Source organism: Amphiura filiformis, chromosome 13, assembly GCF_039555335.1.
Source record: "Amphiura filiformis chromosome 13, Afil_fr2py, whole genome shotgun sequence".
In the NCBI taxonomy this organism is placed as follows: domain Eukaryota; kingdom Metazoa; phylum Echinodermata; class Ophiuroidea; order Amphilepidida; family Amphiuridae; genus Amphiura; species Amphiura filiformis.
Window position 1 is genome coordinate 14,663,278 of NC_092640.1, and position 20,484 is coordinate 14,683,761.

The window sequence follows — 20,484 nt, forward strand, 5'->3', positions numbered from 1 at the left end:
ATGCAACAACAAAAATCGGATTTGAAAACAATTAACCAATTTTATATTATTTGACAAACTGTCGTATGACGAAAAATGCAGTTTTGAGAAAATCGCATTGAAGACCCACTGGAGAGCACCAAAGTAAAAAATGTTTATAAAAGAATGTAATCAATAATATATCTGTATTTGTTCTCAGCATGATACAAACTTTTTATTCATTCACTAATTAGAATTAATCTGCAAACTCATACGACAGTATGTCAAAACATGCCCAATTTGACAACCTATATATTAATAATGATACGTCATATGATACGACAGTATGTCAAAACAATAGGCAACTGCAGTTACACGGTGGCCTATGGTGACGTATCATAAGGCCTCGTATCCATAGGCGGTTCCCTTGTGGCTTGTGCCCTTGTTCCGTGTTTACTTTTTCCCATGTGACCTGCCACACAGACAACGAACCGTAGCGGCCACTAAGCAAAACAAAGGTTCGTTGTCTGTGTGGCAGGTCACATGGGAAAAAGTAAACACGGAACAAGGGCACAAGCCACAAGGGAACAGCCTATGGATACGAGGCCTAATACGACTATGTCAAAACACAGAACTAAGTTTTCGGGAGAGGGGGTACATAAAAACCATGTCGTATCACACTAATTAGTGCCACATCTCATTAACTAATTACATTTAGGTCTCAAAACTTTCATAGATTTTGAAAGTTTATATAACTCATTTTGCCCAAAAATCGTCGCACGACTTTATGTCAAAACAGCGACGATAAGATCGTACACTATGCTTTAATAAACAAGCTAAAACGACAAAACCTTAGTAAAGACTACGTTTAATAGTTTCATTCATAAATAGAAATCTATCAACACCATTTAATTCCTACCACCAGCGTCAAAGTTATCAAACTAACGACCGTTGTGATTGGTCCGTATGCGCGTAGTCAATAAGACGGCCCCGCCTACTCACGCATATAAACCCAACACAATGCTCATCGACTTGATGCGTTCAGTGCTTAAATGCATTTTTATACTTATTGAAATCAAGCTGAATTCATAGTTCAGACGTAAACAACGAGCGATTGATCTAATCCAATTACCAGGATCCTTTGTTCATCTTTATAATCAAAGACCGAATTAAAAAGACTAATTTGCGTCTGACGTCAGGGCAAAGGCAAAATGTGGTTGGTTGTTGACCTGCGAAGTACGGCATTTTCGGTCTACTTGACAGGACGTCATACGCAAACTAGTCGTTTTAATTAGGTCTTGAATTATAGTGAGATGTCAATCACTCATCAATTGATTCATAACTTCATAACATAGGTTTGCACCAGAACCCATGATGTGATTTGTTTTCAATATAAATTCAAATTAATTCCAATAAAATCACAAAAATGTAGTTAACCGATTTATGTCCATAGTATCTTCAAAGATTTCATTTTAATCTATCTTAAACTGGTTTATGACCAGAGTTAAACCATGGTGAACACATAGTATCTTCAAAGATTTCGTTTTAATGCATCTTAAACTGGTTTATATCCAGAGTTAAACCAATGGGAATAGACACGGGTAGATCGCATTCGGGTACTACTATTTAAGCTGTGGAGGGAGCACGGTATGGTATAAATTAAATTGCGTCATTATCCTTTAGGTGTACAGGTGTAACCTCAATGAGAACTACCTGCCGATTGGCCAAAAAGAAGTTATCATTATCAATTTGACCAATCGGCAACATTGTTAAAATAATTTTACCACGCAAAAGAATTGGGTTGAATTATTTGTAAAGCTCCATTCTGATTGGTGATTAAAGTGAAGATATCATGTAATTGACCAATCAAATGTTAGATAGGCAGGTAGTGCGCAGGGGCTTTTAAAAGAAACCATAAAATGGCATGGGCGCTGTACAAAAGCTTTTTTAAATGACACCATAAAATTATATGAACGCTGTTCAGAACCTTCGGGGTTTTCGGAAAGTGCCTAAATTTTTTTAAGCGACCAAGTGCGGACCGTGGGACAAGAAGCCACACAAGTTGAAATCCATACACCCCCAATGGAAGACATGACCTTAATCTTCCACAAGTGGAGTGTAAATTTTAAATTCGTTTACTAACTTGAATGGATGACTCCACCTTCTGTGGGAGATTAAGGTTGTGTGTTCCATAGTGGGTGCATTGATATCAACACTGCAATAGCCCATCAGTGAAGGACTGTGTGATGGTTTAAATCACATGAATATCGGACGAAGAAGAAATATCAGCCGAGCTAACATGAGTGAAGAAAACCTGATTGTATCCATAGAAGTCAACGTCAGCAAGAAGACCTTGGTCGATCTTCTTCCACACTTTAGCAACGAAGGTGAGTCTGAGATGGTCTCCTGGATTCTGCACGCGGTTTGCGAAAGTCTGGTAAATGACCCACTGCTTCCGGACATCGTCACCGCAATCAGGTGCGTGCAGACAAGGTTCGTTGGCCACTTGAAAAGCACCACCCTGTATAATATAAATGGTGTCAAATTTCAAAATTAAGGGGTGGGTTAAAATGTAGAAAGTAATTTTTATCAAAATTTCCCAGTGCACAATAGATGAGTTGACATGTGACATCATTGCCAGGCATTTCGTCGGCAATGCCCATGTTCCTTGCACGGCAGTATGCATCATGTTTTGTTCAGGACCCCTTTTAAAACTCCCGTAACCATGGTAACATCACAATTACGCCATTGACCAGTGTGTGTTCGTATGCAATTCGCTCAAGCATATCGATAGACCAGTTCCTCTTCTTTGTTAATAAACACTGATGTCACCTTATCTATAAATGCTCAAATTTAAAGTAACTAAATGACTTCAACTAAGGGGCTGTCATTTTCTTCGGAAGGGGGGGGTATGAAAATATAGGAGTTATAATTTTGACACCAAAATTGGGGGTTATAAAATTACTAAGGGTTTGTGACTATTAAAATGTTCGGGATTGCTACTCGCACATTCTTCACACTTTCCAATATAATTTTTGCACAATCTTTAGAATCACAATTTTCGTGTGCTGCGAGCATACATTACATGAAAAAATGATTGCGCACTCCGCGCACTTTCTTTCCATCAAGCCAACAGCCGCACACCTTTCATCACTACCGATTGCCGATAATTAGGCCTATGTGATCCATATTTTTTTTATTCATCAGTCGAGGCAATTTTTTCATATCACTAGTGGGCAAAGTTTTTTTTTTTTTCAAAAATCCCTAGGCCCACCCCAACCCATAATATCTAGTCCCTGCATTAGTAAAATCGCTCGCCTTTTGCGTGTTATTCAGGTTTTCCCCGCTGTTTGATTTTTTCCCAAATCCACCACACAAAAGTCGTCAGACGTCAAAATAGCCCAAATCGTAAATCTCCATTAAATTATCTGATATGAGCCTTGGGGGACCCACAAGTGACGTTAAGGAATCATATACACAAGATGCACTAAAAGATTTTAGGCCCGGAAGGACAGTCTTTAAGGGATCTAAAATGAGCGTTTATTGCGTTTCGACAGTATTTTTTGTGGGACATGAGCGCACCTCAGACCTATCGAATTGCATTCTGAATACGAAGCATGTCTTTCTGATATCAAATAATTTTCATTTTTGAAAATCACAATATAATACAAATTTTATGACAAATTATAAAAATTTGATATTTTTCAAATTTTGATATATAACAGTACTCGAAGTAAAGTATATAAATCTAACGACATATTCTTAAAATGTATGTAGCAGGGAGGAAAAGCCGACGGTCAATTGAAAATTTTGACCTTTCATATTGAAGATATGGATTTTTTTTGGTGTTATGGGAAAAAAAATCCATATCTTCAATACGAAAGGTCAAAATTTTCAATTGATCGTCGGCTTTTCATCCCACCTACAGACACTTTAAGTATAAATCATCAGATTTATAAAGTTTACTTCAAGTACTGTTAAATATCAAAAATATCAATTTTAATGATTTGCCATAAAATGTGTATTAAATTGCGAATTTCAAAAATCAAAATTATTTGATATCAGAATGACATTCTTCGTATTCAGAATGCAATTCGATATGTCTGATGTGCTCTAATGTCCCACAATAAATACTGCCCAGCCCTTAAGCCTTCCACCAGCACGTATAAAACATTTTAGCAATTTTCTGGGTTTTTGTTTTTTCATAAAAATTTATATTTTCCCATCCAAACCAAAGTCAAGACCAACGTCATTATTTAACACATCCCACTCATAACGACGTCCGGGTGCCAGTTGTCGGCATTAGCGCCAATCCGGCTTGAAATGTGGGGGGTAGTGGCCTGAATTGTCGAAAAGTGGCTGAAAGAACAAAATATTGGCAATTTTGACAAAAGGTGGGAGGGGACACGTCCCCACTGTCCCCCGGGATTGACGTCCATGGATGTCGGGTGAGGGTTGGTGCACGGATTACCCGTTGGGCATTTTAGCCCGGTTTTACCGCGAAACTGGCGGGGGAAACGCGTGAAATATTTTACATTATTTATTTTAGCCCCGAATCAAGCAGAAGGTTCGTGGGCCAATTCTGGACTTCTGCCATTGAGCTGGTCAGCCCGATACAAGCCACCTGGTGTTATCTGCCACGGTTTGATACGCTTAAACTGAATGACCGACGAAATGACTTATCTTTTTGAATGAAATGACTTAAAATTAATATATAATTTCGACTTACAAAGAGATTGAACACTTTTCTAGGGAATGTGATAATAATCTTCCAAGAAGTGTAATAGTCAGAGATTGGTATATCGATCCTACCAACGAATCCACTGCGCCATTTGTGTACGATCGTACTTTTAAACGTCAATGGAGCCGGTGCCGCTGAAATGATACAATGATGATAATAATATTAAATAAATGATGATAAACTCAAATTGGTCAATCCACTGGGCGATTGCACTTCAAATACATTCACGCCTATCATGCCTATGGAAAACATGGCCATATGACAGTTTTCCACACGTGGAGCATTAATTTCAAATGGGGTTACATGGATAGGTGACACCCGTTTGATGTTGAATCCCCGCAAATTAAAAACGATAATTTTTTGGTATAATTTAAGCATTTTTGACAATATCCCACCAATATTTCTTTAATAATTCTTTTTGCCGCCCCCTAATTTGGGCCGTCGCTAGAGGGGGGTATGGTGTGGGCTCCCTCTCAATTCTTAATTATGTCGGCAAATATTGACTTGTAAGAAAAACCATTGGGTTGTCGGCAAATTACAAAATGTGTTACTAACTTGTGCCGTTGATATACATTAGGTCTATTGAAAAAAAAAAAAAAATGCTGAGCTTACATTAGTACCATTTCAACCACCGTTTAGGCCCTTCACATTAAATTCTATGTTTATTGTTTAAGATTTCTCGTGCCTCGTAAATCTTAAACAATAAACTTAAACAATAAACTTAAACAATAATCTTAAACAATAAACTTAAAATTAAAATTATCAATTATTAATTACTTATTATTTTCTGTGTTTTGGAACGAGTGGTCACATGCCAATCCGGGATGCCAATAGCAACAGTACATTTTGGCACTGCTGATTTAATTATATTGCAGTTATGGTTGACTTTACGCATTGCACAAGTTTAACAAACAAAATAATTTTGCTCAATATTAGAACCATGTTAGAGCGCCACCACACAGAGAAAGGTGTTACCACTTAATATATTGGCTTCATTAGGTTCTATTAGGGATGACCAATGAACCATCAACTTGATTAGAACACTCCCATAGACATGCAGGGAGCTCAACTGTGCACTGCTTGCACAGACATTTCTAAATTGAACTCATTCTTTTATGTTTCAATATTTTTCTGTAAAAATTGGGGAAGTTAATGCCAATTATATTTGTAACTATCTTGCAAATTACAGCAACATAACTTATTTCGTTTTCCTGTAAGTGCGAGTCAAAATTGGTCCATCGCCACAGTGCGCTTAATTGCCAGTGGCTGAGTTCAGCACTGCTCAAGAATGGCACAAAATATTCAGATCAGTAAGATCAGATGAAAAACGAGGCCTACTGAGCTGTAATTTAGCAGAGTTGCCAGTAATACCTCTATCATACCCTCTGTAAAAAGGTTAAAAAATTGAACATGTAGATCTCGAGTTACAAATTAAATCACCAGCTTCCAGCTTTGGAATTTCCATACTCCTTTCGAATCATGTTATTGTTAAGAAGACATGAATGTGAAGTTTCGTGCTCATTCGATGTATTTTTCACCTGATCTCAACCCTAAACGTTTTCTTATATTTAGGCCTATACCATCTACAACTTGCTGCTGGCTATACCTTGTTTAGGACTTTCAAAAGAAAGTATGTTTCAAAATAGCCCGCGAAAGTCATGCAGGTAACTCCGAGGTCATGCATTGAATTGGTTTGAATGAAGAATACTACTGGAACCAGCGCCTTTTGTTAGAAGTCACACATGAGCATGATGAGTGAAGTGGATAACCGCTATTGTTGTGAATGAGTCAATGACCTTCAATGGCAGTTTGTTTGCATACACCTACTAATTGGTCATATTAAACCCAATAACATTGAAGTTCTTGGTTATGAAAAAAAAAGTTCACCTGGACTTAGTGCAATTTTGATTTTGTGCCATATCGGCCATCTTGGATGGTTTTTGGTAAATGTTCTCTAAATGCATGATTTCAATGCCTCGGTTTGAAAAATAGTTTATGCCATTGACTAGTAAAGTGCCATTTCATAAGAAACCTCTTTGATACTTTCACAATATGCATGCTTGTTTCATGTTTGCATATATGTTAAAATAAAGAAATATATAAAGGTAAATATATGGTCGAATCCAACGAAAAGTGTACACGGCATGTTCAGGGCCATAACTTAAAAGTATTAATCAATTGGGATTCGTTTTTGTATTGTGTTTATTCGCCTTGATCATACGCTTCGCGCCATATATAATAAGACCCCCTTCTGTGAAAAACTTAGACACAGAGACCCCAAAACATGCTATTTTTACCCATTTTTTCAAAATATTTCTTAAAGTATTTTTAAAAACATCTAAATCAGTTATGAAAAGAAGTCATTGGATTGAATCTAAATTGATTTCCTGAAAGGTGTGTATTCAAAGATTGCCTGTTCAAATTTTCACATATTTGTACATAATTATGAATTTTTTGTGATAATTTTTTGAGTGGTATATTTTACATTACCTACGAATACAATTTTTCATAGCACTAGATATATATTTAAAAAATGGAAATCACTAATAAATGCGCAATTGATACAAGCTTTGATATGTCCAATACTGAAATGCATTGCATTCGGACATCTTTATTATTGTGTTTAGCTGCCAGAAATTCTAAATGGCACAAAGGTAGGTTTGGTAAAAAATATGCATTACCTCCGAATACATGTTAAAAGCTGTGCCATTTCCACAAAGTGAGAGAATAGTAAACGATAGTTAAGCAATAGGTGCAGGGTAATACACTCTTTATTTCTACCAAGTTTCAATAACCTGCGTTTAAATATTTCTGAGATGTCAACAATAAAAGCAAGTATTCGTAGGTAAATTTCGGTAACCGAATGTTACCTACGAATACACTTTGACATCATGACAGTATTGTGAAACACCGCCATTCATGCCAATGCCCATATTGGTACATAACGAAGGCCTGTATGTTTCCTATCAAATCATATGTCAATGAAAGTTGCGAATTCACATACATGCCCACCATGCAAAACTGAATACGGCTTAATTGGTGAAAATATGTACTAAAATAGACGACGGTCTGCTCATTCGAAAGAAAAATCAGATTCAAAGAAGATTAGAAGGGGATACATACTTGGATTTGTCAACTGTCATGTGTGCTTCATTTTAAATGTTTACCGACCTTCTGGTTTCTGAGTAATTTGTGTCCAAATTGATTTATTCGAAGGTAACTTTTGACGTTTTCGCTAAGGTTACCTACGAATACCATGGAAAAACGACTGTTCTCATTGTCTCATGATCTAGACAACACATTGATGGACCCTGGTATAAAGCTAATTGTAGTTGCCCTCAAACGAAAGGCCACAAGACGTGACTGACTCCAAGATGGACTTCACAAGTCTGCAATACGGGTTTAAAGCGATTTGTGTGCAATTAAGCAAATTAAAGTCACTTTAGTGCCTTTGTTTCTTACTTCAATCCTCTTTCAACCGCTTTGAACCGACATTATTAATACATGATAGGGTCTAAAGTATCAATAAACGCACATAAATAAAATAATACATTCAAAGTGCTTTATAAAATGAAGTTTTGATTGCGATATCCACCAAAAGTCTAATTCTTACCTACAAATACTGAAATGTTACTTACGAATACAGCATAATACATGACATGTGTAATGAAGTGTCCCTACCAATGGAAATTAATTGTCAAAAACTTTAAGCGGTACCCCAGGACACTATTATTACCCATATACGGATTCATTCAACAATTATTTATTATGTAAAATTGCTGATTAACTACTTGTATATCAAAATGAAGTGGTCAAAATCTTGCTAAAAGCATCAAAAATTTTTGATCTAAGGTAATAGCATTTATTCATTTGGACGTACCATCTGAAAGAGATCTAAAACTACCATTTTATTAATTCATTACCATAATAGCCAAATTTAAACCTATAAACTCAATATAGATATTGTTAAATCGCTCATGTTACCTACGAATACCCGGGTTTCTTCACCTTTTCATTGTATAAAGCGTTAGGTGTATGCGTATAATTCCTAATATTCTTGAAAACATATATCATACTCGTTCTTATACAATGTGTAAATTGATTCATACTCATTTGATAAATAAAATACAGAAACTGACCTAAACTTCATTTTCAAAAATAAACTAGCATACATTGACTAAGATCATATTGATCGCGTTATAAAAATAAAAACAAATATTTTCTGGTTGAGTTGGCATTTTCCTGACACCCTGTGGTCTACATTACATGAATAAAAGCGTTAATGTGAATAATACAAATGTTTTAGGTTGATTAGTATTGCGATAGTGAAAGCATCCTAGTGGTATTCGTAGGTAACATTGGGTTTTGATATCACATTTACTATCACACGTCCTGGATTTATTTTTCAAGATTAGTAATGGCACTTTTGGTTCCTATAAGGCCAATATGTCATCAATCAATGGACAAAAGGAAAAAATTGTGGAGACATTTTTATTTCGGACTTTTATTTTTGGCCCGTGGACACTTTTGGTTGGATTCGACCATATGCTTATGCCAATTTTGCTCCCAATTGCTATTTTTGGACTTTGTCATTTTATTTCGTTCCAATGACCGGTCAGAATGGGAAACTTTGATAATTCATAATTCGAAAAGTTTTTGACTGATTTTGATCATTTAACCACCAAAATACTTCTGTTGATGAGTTCTATCCAGAAAATAATCTTTTGTAGCAATAGGGGCAACATGAAATGTTGATGGTTATCCCTAGTTCTATAGTAATACTGTGAGGAAAATCAATTTACAGCAAGCCAAATTGACATTTTCAATTGATCAATGATTGATCAATAGGCCCACTTGAGTGACCAATTTTAGGCCCCGCCCACTAAATGTCCCTATGTTGAACGCATAGTAGAAAGTTTGATATTGGTAATTTGGATATATTCATTAATGATATTGTTTTAGAGAATTAGCGAATGGGAAAGGTTGTTTGATGGCATGTTTGGTTCATGTGAACTCTGACCTAGCTACCTGAACTGTGTTGGTGACGCTGATGTACTGGAATGCTGAGTAGGAGGACGTTGAAGTTTCATGTGACAAGTAACATGAAAATAAACGTATTATTTCTCCATTTTGATTTGAAATATTAAGTCAACTTATATTTACGGAGTTTCTGTGATTATTCAAGAGCAGAATGATACCATGTTTGTGAAAATGGGTGCAGCAGTTTTCTGAAACTTGATGAACCAGTTTTGCATAGCAATGTATGATTGTGTACAGTAAATAGTTTTAAGCGTACTTCATTATCATGATTATCAAGCTACGTGCTTGCAGAAAGCAAAACTATGACAAATACAAGTTCGTTGTACTTTTGTTTTCTGTTATTAACTGATTTTAGCACGATCAAATAAGCGTAAAAAGTTTAAAAGCTTATAACATTATGTATAGTGTCAAACATTGTCAGAGGTAGGTGTTGACTAAATGCTGTGTTAAATTGTGTTGATTGATTTATGGATTGACTTGTGTAGCATGTACCAGAGAAGATGTAATAAAGAGGAGGTTGATCCAGCTATCCTCAAACAAAATATGTGGAGACCGCTCATTCAAAGTAAATGATGAATCACCCTATTTAGCCGCTTATACAATAGAATACCACAATGGGGTTTGAACCTGGGATGGGTGTGATACACAAGTTGCAGCTAACTGCTTTTAGGGATAGGTCAGTGCGTGCATGCAGGAAAGTTGAAAAAGAAGGAGGAAGAACGGAATTATATCATTGAGATAATCCCGTAGGTTATCCTGTCGCACCTATTCATAGTCCTTTATTCTCAAGTAGTTACACATCTACTTGAAAGTAGCCTTTGATGTGATGTGTGTTGCCGACTACGGTTGATTAATTTCCACTCCAGAATTGAAACCATATCCAATGTTTCTATAGATAATTCCTTGAAAGTATGACACGTGTGTGTTAAGTACCTGATGTTGCTCTGCAGGGATACCACACGTGGATACTATAAGAAAGAAATGTAGTTTTGTAAAGATTCCAAAAAATCCGCCCATTTTGGAACATATATTAATTATTTAGGAGAGTGTTTTAGGATTTTGTTAGAAACGGGATGATTTTTGATCATCTATATTTTATTGTTTTAATGTATTTTCCTGTCATTTCCTGCAAACCTAATAAAGATATTTTGATAATTGAAAATAGTCTATCATAAATCGTAGAGGTTGAAAGCGTAACCAAGCGTGCAAAATTATTATTTGCCATGGAACTTCGGTCATATTTTATTTGAAATAAACTGCATGTTAGGATCTGCATGCATGGTATGCATAGTATTGATGGTATACAGACACTGACCTTTCCCTAAAACCAGTAAGCAGCAACTTGTGTATCACACCCGTCATGGGTCGACCCCTTTTGTTGTATTTTATTGTTAAACCTAAATAGCGTGATTGCTTTTGAATGAGCGGCAACACACATATTTTGTTTGAGGATAGCTGGATCTATCTCCTTCTTTTACATCTTCTCTGGTGCATGTCATCATGCCATGCATACCATGCATGCAGACCCTGTCATCTAGTCAGATTTCAGATAAAATATGACTGAAGTTCCATGGCAAATTATAATTTTTGCTGCTAGTTGCCACTTTCAACCTCTATTATTTATGATAGAGAATGTTTTCAATTATCAGAATATCTTTATTAGGTTTGCAGGAAATGACAGGAACATGTAACATTAAAAAAAAAAAAAAAAAATGGAAATAATCAACAATCATCACCTCTGTAAAAAAATCCTAAAAATGTCTTCTTTAGAAATTTATATATTTACAAAAAAGGGCGGATTTGGTGGGATATTTTACAACACTCGATTTCTTTCACTAGTAGAAAATTGCAATGAGAATTCTTTCAAAACGATGAGAATTGGACAAAAGTATGAGAATTGAAATTTTCTCAAATTAGCGTGTCAACCACCTGTCACATTGTTTTAAATGAGGAAATTTAAGTTTCAACCGTCATCCTGACGTTCTGTATATCTTGTATATAGCTACAATCAAGTGCAAATTTGCTGTGACACGTCCACGGTTCAATGACCCCACCCCCGCCCCCTTATTCAATGTTGTATACCAAACACCGCATTTTTTAAATGTGCTATATCATGTATGTTTGCTCCAACATTGGTTGGTGGGGGAGGGAGGAGATTCAAAATAGGTTGGAAATTATACAAATAAAATATCCTATGGCGAACTTCATATGGACGGTTTTATTGAACCGAGGTTGCGAAATATGCATATGCAGTTATTAGGCCTATGAATTTCTATAATAATATATATAAAAAACAAAACAAAATTGAACATGTTGAAGAAAACCCAAGCATTGATACATGGAAATAGTAAGCAATCAATCAATCAAGATTTATTCATTTAATATTTCATATAAAGACATTTTAATATATAATTATGCAATACAGAACAAGTGTAAATTGGCAATGTGAAGAAAAAAAGAAACAAAAAGAAAGAAAGAAAGAAAGAAAGAAAGACAGAAAGACGGAAAGAAAGAAAGAATTGAGATTCACCAAAAGACCCGCTCACCTTCCAATCCACTCATAGATCTTTGGTATATATATATGCCGATAATGCAGTTGTATAGATTGAATAAATAAGTTGAGATAAAAAGGTTTTAAACATATCTTATAGAAGAGAAGAGGAAAAGTAATGATAATAAAAATAGCACTACAGAAGATTCGAACCCATGACCCTCAATATTGCCTATACAGCCCGTCTCAAAAAAAATTGTGCAAGTGAAAAGCGCCCTCTGTGGCAATTAGAAAATACTTTTTTGACATAATGCTAACATCAACGTCAAGGGCATAGTCTTGGCTCTCAAATGCCGTTTAGTCTGTTCAATTTGCTTGTTTTAATCTCGAGATATGCTTACTTAACAACGAAAGGGTAAAATCACAATTGTGCCACTTTTACTAGGGAAGAGGGCTGTACATGTAAATCATGTCATCCTGATGTGCTTTATATTAGCTAGGCTCTGACCTACTATAAAAATACCCCAATTTTGGGCGCAAAATATGGGTTTCAACCGTCATCCTGATGTGCTTTTTAATTAGCTAGGCTCTGACCTACTACAAAAATACCCCAATTTTGGGCGCAAAATATGGGTTTCAACCGTCATCCTGATGTGCTTTATCACTAGTAGAAAAATTGTAATGAGAATTCTTTCAAAACGATGAGAATTGGACGAAAGTATGAGAATTGAAATTTTCTCATCCAAATGAATGAGAAATACTAATTAGCGTGTCAACCACCCCGGGCAACCACCTGTCACATTGTTTTAAATGAGGAAATGTAAGTTTCAACCGTCATCCTGACGTTCTGTATTCTGTATAGCTACAATCAAGTGCAAATTTGCTGTGACACATCCACGGTTCAATGACCCCCCGCCCCCTTATTCAATGTTGTATACCAAACACCGCATTTTTTTAAATGTTCTATATCATGTATATCTTTGCTCCAACATTGGTTGGTGGGGGAGGGAGGGGATTCAAAATAGGCTGGAAATTATACAAATAAAATATCCTATGGCGAACTTCATATGGACGGTTTTATTGAACCGAGGTTGCGAAATATGCATATGCAATTATTAGGCCTTTGCATTTCTATAATAACGTATAAAAAAACCCACCAAAATTGAACATGTTGAAGAAAACCCAAGCATTGATACATGGAAATAGAAAATCAATCAATCAAGATTTATTCATTTAATATTTCATATAAATACATTTGAATAATTATGCAATACAGAAGAAGTGTAAATTGGCAATGTGAAGAAAAAAGGAAACAAAAAGAAAGAAAGAAAGAAAGAATTGAGATTCGCCAAAAGACCCGCTCACCTTCCAATCCACTCATAGATCTTTGGTATAAATATATACCAATAATGCAGTTGTATAAATTGAATAAATAAGTTGAGATAAAAAAGGTTTTTAAACATATCTTATAGAAGAGAAGATTAAAAGTAACAATAAAAAAAATAGCACTACAGAAGATTCGAACCCATGACCCTCAATAATAAAGCCTATAGTTTACAAGTCAGATCCTCTAACGCTGCAACACGAGGAACTCTATGAACATTTAATCGATTTGTAATGTATATTAAGTTATTCACTGTACGTATGGCCCGTGGCGTAATACAAAACTGAACTGAAACGTCTCAAATAGACATAATTGTATCGGTTTACTACGAATATATTTGTTGGCAATGTATTTAAGGTTAAGAAAATAAACTTGGAATTTTGATTCGTGCACTTTTCTCACGGTGGACACAATTTAAATAAAGAAAATTACATTAATTTCTTTTAACACTGTTTGTGTCGACCGTTCGGCCATCAACCTGTTATTCTTATTATAAATAACTCTGCACGACTGACAACGGCCCTACTGCAGTGTAGTGGTTTCGTTAATGCCTTGCGACCACGAGGTCTAGAGTTCGAGTCCAATTGTCGCCGATTTTTTTTCCTTTAAAATTTTGTTCTTTATCCCTTTTTAAAATCTCGGATGACACCTACGACGGCGCAGTTTATCGATTTAAATTGTTTTTAAAAATTATGATCAATAATGAAATCCGTGATATTATAAATTAAAATTAGCAAAGTCTCAAGATACTGGTTATGGCTTCTTTAGATTTTACATTCACCTATTTGGACACAATTAACGCAATGTAGGTGTTTTGCATCAAAACAAAGTAATCATAATAATTCCTTATGAGAAAATTGAAGTTTACATTAATTTCAGTGTCAAACGACCATCTGTGACAGGTTGTTGACAGGTGAATTAGTATTTCTCATTCATTTGGATGAGAAAATTTCAATTCTCATAGTTTTGTCCAATTCTCATCCCTTTGAAAGAATTCTCATTTTACAATTTCCACTAGTGACATGTTAAAAGACAAACAAATATTGCACACTTATAGGTTAATGAACTTTGACAAGTTCATGAAATTTGACAAATTAATTAAATTAGACAAAATAATGCACGCGCGCTGGTGTTGATGCGTCTAATGCACGAGCCCCGAAGGGGGAGTGGATTAGACGCATCAACATCAGCTATCATTGATTTACATGTACAGCCCTATTCCCTAGTAAAAGTGGCACAATTGTGATTTTACCCTTTCGTTGTTAACTAAACATATCTCGATATTAAAAAGAGCAAATTGAACAGAACAAACGGTATTTGAGAGCCAAGACTGTGCCCTTGACGTTGATGTAAGCATCATGTCACAACGGTATTTTCTAATTGCCAAAGAGGGCGCTTTTCACTTGCACAATTTTTTTTGAGACAGACTGTAGTTTACAAGTCAGATGCTCTACCGTTGCACCACGAGGAACTCTATGAACGTCAGTGTAATCGATTTGTAATGTATATTAAGGGTCTTTTTATCTTTTCAGTTTCCGTAACTCTATTGTTCAGATACGAAAACGCAAGGGATTCAGTAAGTTTACTGTAATCTGACTTCTTTGTTAACTCTGAAGTACCAATCAGCTTATTTCAATAGAGGTAATTGCCTGTGTCAATAAAGCCCATAAAGGCTGGAGATAAATGAACACCGGTGTACGACCGCTGTTTTAATGGTCTAGCGCCCTCTCGTGTTTGACAGTGATAAATTGATTCACATTATTATGACAAAATGCAAATCCGAATGAAAAGGTCCATTTTTTTCTGTAAAAACGTTGAAAATAAGCCCTTCAATCACAAAGGGTCCGCTTATGAGCCTGTCACGCCCCATTGCACTTGTGCAGGGCCACAGTGTCGCCCTTCCCTCGTATCAATGTTATCTCCCTATTTTGCTTCCTCCTGCCCCCCCCATGATCAGGCTCCCCACTCCCTCCCCGGTCCCTACTCTCTCCTCTCGAGCTTTCTCTTTCTAGCCTTTCCGTCTCTCCCTCTCCTCTCTTTCTTCCTCACCCCCTCCCACTCTCGCTTGTTCAGTCTCAACTTAAGTATCTCCCTCCCTCCCCTCGCGAAATTTATCAGTATGATCCATGACTGAAAATAAGCTCTGCAAAAATAAACATTTAAAATAAACCCGAGTCTTGCATATAGGCCCAACCAATTATCAGATTAGCTTGCCATGAATAGAATACATTATCTTTGCTCCAATGCAAATTCTTTTGTATTGCATTTCAATATAAAACATGATTACCAAATCACCACTTGTACGCGCCACATTGGGAGATATTTGACTATTTTAGACGCTCGTTTCATCGCCAATATGAAAGACTCATTGCTTATAACTTGGCAACATGGTCAGTATATATTTCAATGCAAGACTTTTTTTACGATCCACTTACGTCTGGGCGTAAGTACATATACACCAAACACAAGTCAATTGAAGCCGTACAATTTACCGCGAATTTAGGACCGTAAAATTTAGACTCTTCTTTTGTCTAGATTGGCACCCAACCGCACATCTCAAGGTTTTATGTAAAAAATCAATATAACTTACCAAAACGAAAACTGAAATTCACGAGCTTCAAATTTTCAGTAACTAACAAAAGGCTAGAATAAAAGATTGGTCATACCTGGGAGACTACCACTTCAGAATAACAATGACTTACAAAAACTATTACGGATACGGAAACAGAAACTGAAAAGATAAAACGACGGTAAGTTATTCAACGTACGTATGGCCCGTGGCGTAATACAAAACTGAACTGAAACGTCTCAAATAGACATAATTGTATCGGTTTACTACGAATATATTTGTTGGCAATGTATTTAGGATTAAGAAAATAAAATTTTGATTCGTGCACTTTCCTCACGGTGGACACAATTTAAATAAAGAAAATTACATTAATTTCTTTTAACACTGTTTGTGTCGACCGTTTGGCCATCAACCTGTTATACTTATTATAAATAACTCTACACGACTGACAACGGCCTACTGCAGTGTAGTGGTTTCGTTAATGCCTTGCGATCACGAGGTCTAGAGTTCGAGTCCAATTGGCGCCGATTTTTGTTCCTTTAAAATTCTGTTCTTTATCGCTTTTTAAAATCTCAGATGACACCTAGGAGGGCGCAGTTTATCGATTTAAATTTGTTTAAAAATATTATGATCAATAATGAAATCTGTGAGATTTTAAATTAAAATTAGCAAAGTCTAAAGATGCTGGTTATGTCTTCCTTAGATTTTACATTCACCTATTTGGACACAAATAACGCAATGTTGGTGTTTTGCATCAAAACAAAGTAATCATACTAATTCCTTATGTGAAAATTGAAGCTCACATTAATTTCAGTGTCAAACGACCATCTGCGACAGGTTGTTGACAGGTGAATTAGTATTTCTCATTCATTTGGATGAGAAAATTTAAATTCTCATAGTTTTGTCCAATTCTCATCGCTTTGAAAGAATTCTCATTTTACAATTTCCACTAGTGTTTCTTGAATTATCCACATGTGGTATCCCATCCAAGCAGCAGGTCCTTAACACACGCGTTTTCATAATTTTCAACAAATTCTCTACAGAAACATTGGAAATATTTCCAATTCTGAAGTGAAAATCGGTCAACCATGGGTGGTCACACACATAACATCATAGGATATTTCAGGTGGATGTCTAACTACTTGAGAATAAAAGACTATGAATAGATGCGACAGGATTACCTACGGGATTATCTCAAGTATATAATTCCGTTGACTTTCCTCTTTATTCGCCAGCGAAGTGTTACGTGTAATCCGATTATCACCATGTCAACTGGATCACGCTTTTGAGTTCTACACCACGATCGAAATGATCGTAACACAAAGTCAATGGCATTATACTATCAATTTCAAAAGGTGCGTGATCCAGTTACCAGGGAGTTACGTAATCACTTCGCTGGCAAATTACATCTTCTCTGCATGTACATGCACAACACACAGTGGTCATGTATTGAATAGTTGCTTCAATAGAGGTTATCCACTTTACTCATGCGTGACTTCTAACAAAAGGCACTGGTTCCCGTAGTATTCCTCATTCAAACTAATTCAATACACGACCTCGGAGTTACCTGCATGACTTTGGCGGGCTATTTTGAAATAGTCATGGTTGCACATTCAGGTACTTCTTTTGAAAGTCCTAAACAAGGTATAAGAGTCGCTGGTAGGATATGCAGCTTATAGAACACGGATAACCTCTATGCTCATGTACAGTGTGCATTGAATGGGATTTTTCAATAACAATTTTGAGGTCAATGTTTATTCACAGACACGTTGCTGCTGTACAGGGTGATTTAAAATGAACTATACCCAACTTTACCCATTTTTATATATATTCGCGGAGATTGTATACATCAAAAAACTATCATAGAAAGCAGTTATAAATGTTCTGTAGTAGAAATTTTGAATTTTGATAATAAGTGGTTTTAGTCAGAAGATATCGCATTTTCAATTTATCATCCCATTTTTTGACCAACACATGGAACTAAGTTTATCCGTGTTCTCTACCGCAGTAACAAAATTGGTGTGTTTTATAAAAATGTCCTTTTTTTCAAAACCATTTGAAGTAAAGACATAATTCTTTCACCAAAAATAGGAAACATATTATTACTATTCTGTTACAGCTTACAAACACAAATTATTTAAATGTCGGCAAGTTTTTCATTTTAATTCACCCTGTATACATGTAGTACTAGTAGGCCTAGACCCTACATGAATATTATGAGACATTTCTAATTAGGCCTACTTTAAATTTTATATTTAACTAAAAAAACTAGTTATTGATTTATTTGCATTGAACTACCCACAACTTGCTTGCATTATTATTATTATTGCATTATGAATTATTATCACATGTAAAATGTATTGATTGACTGTATTGGCTGTAGACAAGTTTTTTAAGACGTAAAAAGTGTGACATTGTAAATATTCAGTATTTTTGTGTTTAAATATATATATAATACATGTATATTTTTTTAAAGATTAGTAATAATAAACAATGTTTTTGTTGGTGCTTTGAGTAAAAATGCCATTGTTTCTTTTGTCTTTCATTTTTGTGTCAGATGAAACATCATAGGCCTTGTTTTTACCCATATAATTATTTAACGCAAGCTGTGATAAATGCAGAAATTAAAAATGTAGAAAATGCTTTCTTACTCATGAGATTTTCATTATTCATATATTTATTTTAATAAAAATAAAGATAATATGAGAAAGTGCAAAGAAAGGAAATAACTGAGGGTAGCAAAACTATCATGCAGCAATATAGGTCTGTGAAAAGCAATATTATGGACATCTTGTGTGTATGCTAGTGTAAAAATCAATATTGATCTTTCCACATTAGAGTCAAGCGGTAGCATGACCAGCAAGTTTAAAAAAAACGACTGATAAAGAAGAATAAACAGATGCACCGCGGACTATATTTACACGAAACAAAACGCTATTGTTCTGTGATATTTTTCGCTGGGTACAAAATATATCTAAAACCATGCTAAATCTTATTTACTGTCCAAAGTGTAATATTTTAATAACTCATTAATTCAAAAAGTTACACCAATCTTACAGTCAATTCGATTGTTTGATAATAAACAAACATTCTTGTATTATTTCACGCGGTATTTCGTAGCCAAAATTAGTGTAAAATCATAGCTAATCATACTGATATCCAGAATCTTTCGTCACTGCTACAGCCATACATGGCTGTCACTGTCGCACTACTTTTTGAGATTCACTTTCAAAATATACCCTAGCATTTTCCTGGATACCCTACATACAAATTCTGGATCCCATTCGCCAAAAAATTAAGTTTTTCACAATTCTTTTATTCTTTCCGGACCACAGCATATATTCATATTAATAAATACGGTACTCCACTTTCACACGTCGTTAGCCTATATCGGGACGTCCCCGTGGCGAAGTGGTTAAGGCCATGGACTTCTAATCCACTTATGAAGTTTTGCCCAAGATCGAAACTTCCCACCACCTTTCTTTTTAAATGTTTTATTAACCAATTTATTGTCATAAATCAAGAATAACACAATTTCGAACATCCATTGCTATTGTGATATTATATTTTTTTTCATCAAACAAACATGTTTGATTTTAGGCCTAGGCCTAGGGCCTACTTTCACCATCCAGATGCTTTCACCATGCCTGATATCATGATATCTTCGTCATTTAAAACACATTTATCAGTGGCTCTGTTCACAGCTCAGACTGAAATTATATTTGGAATAAATATTATAAATTGTCACAAATTAAAAACACAAACAGCGAAAGATCGCCAACAACTGCCGCTGAATATTGTTATCCAACTAGATTTCCCCACAGGGCTATAAAGAACCACAAACCGCGAAATTGGGATATATTTTAGATTGCCCTGCAGGGCTATAAAGAATCACACTCCACGAAATATGGATATCCAACAAGCTGAAACTATAAATTAGCTCCCGATAGAGGGCAGGGCTTGATAAGGGAAATTAAAATCACAAACCGCGAAAGATCGCCGACAACCGCCGCTTAATAGGGATATCCAACTAGATTGCCCCGCAGGGCTACAAAGAACCACAAACTGCGCAATTTGTATATCCAACCAGATTTCCCACAGGCCTATCGATTATAAAGAACCACAAACCGCGAAATATGGATATCCAACAAATTAAGACCACAAACCGCGAAAGATCAACAACAACTGCCGCTCAATATTGATATCCAACTAGATTGCCCGCAGGGCTATAAAGAACCACAAACCGCGGAATTTCGATATGCAACTATTGCCCCACAGGGCTTCAATGAACCACAAGCTAC

The 20,484-nt window shown here is 35.6% G+C and overlaps 1 protein-coding gene across 1 annotated transcript in view; it reads right to left on the reverse strand.

Annotated features, from left to right (window-relative positions):
• Positions 1–810: 810 nt before the first annotated feature.
• LOC140168028 (uncharacterized) overlaps positions 811–20,484 on the reverse strand; it is a 50,922-nt gene continuing 31,248 nt past the window's right edge. The window contains exons 3-4 of the mRNA XM_072191332.1: positions 4,688–4,833; positions 811–2,479 (exon numbers count right to left, since the gene is read on the reverse strand). Coding sequence (XP_072047433.1) covers positions 2,210–2,479; positions 4,688–4,833 — 416 coding nt within the window. The 3' untranslated portion in view covers positions 811–2,209. The remainder of the gene's footprint in view (positions 2,480–4,687; positions 4,834–20,484) is intronic.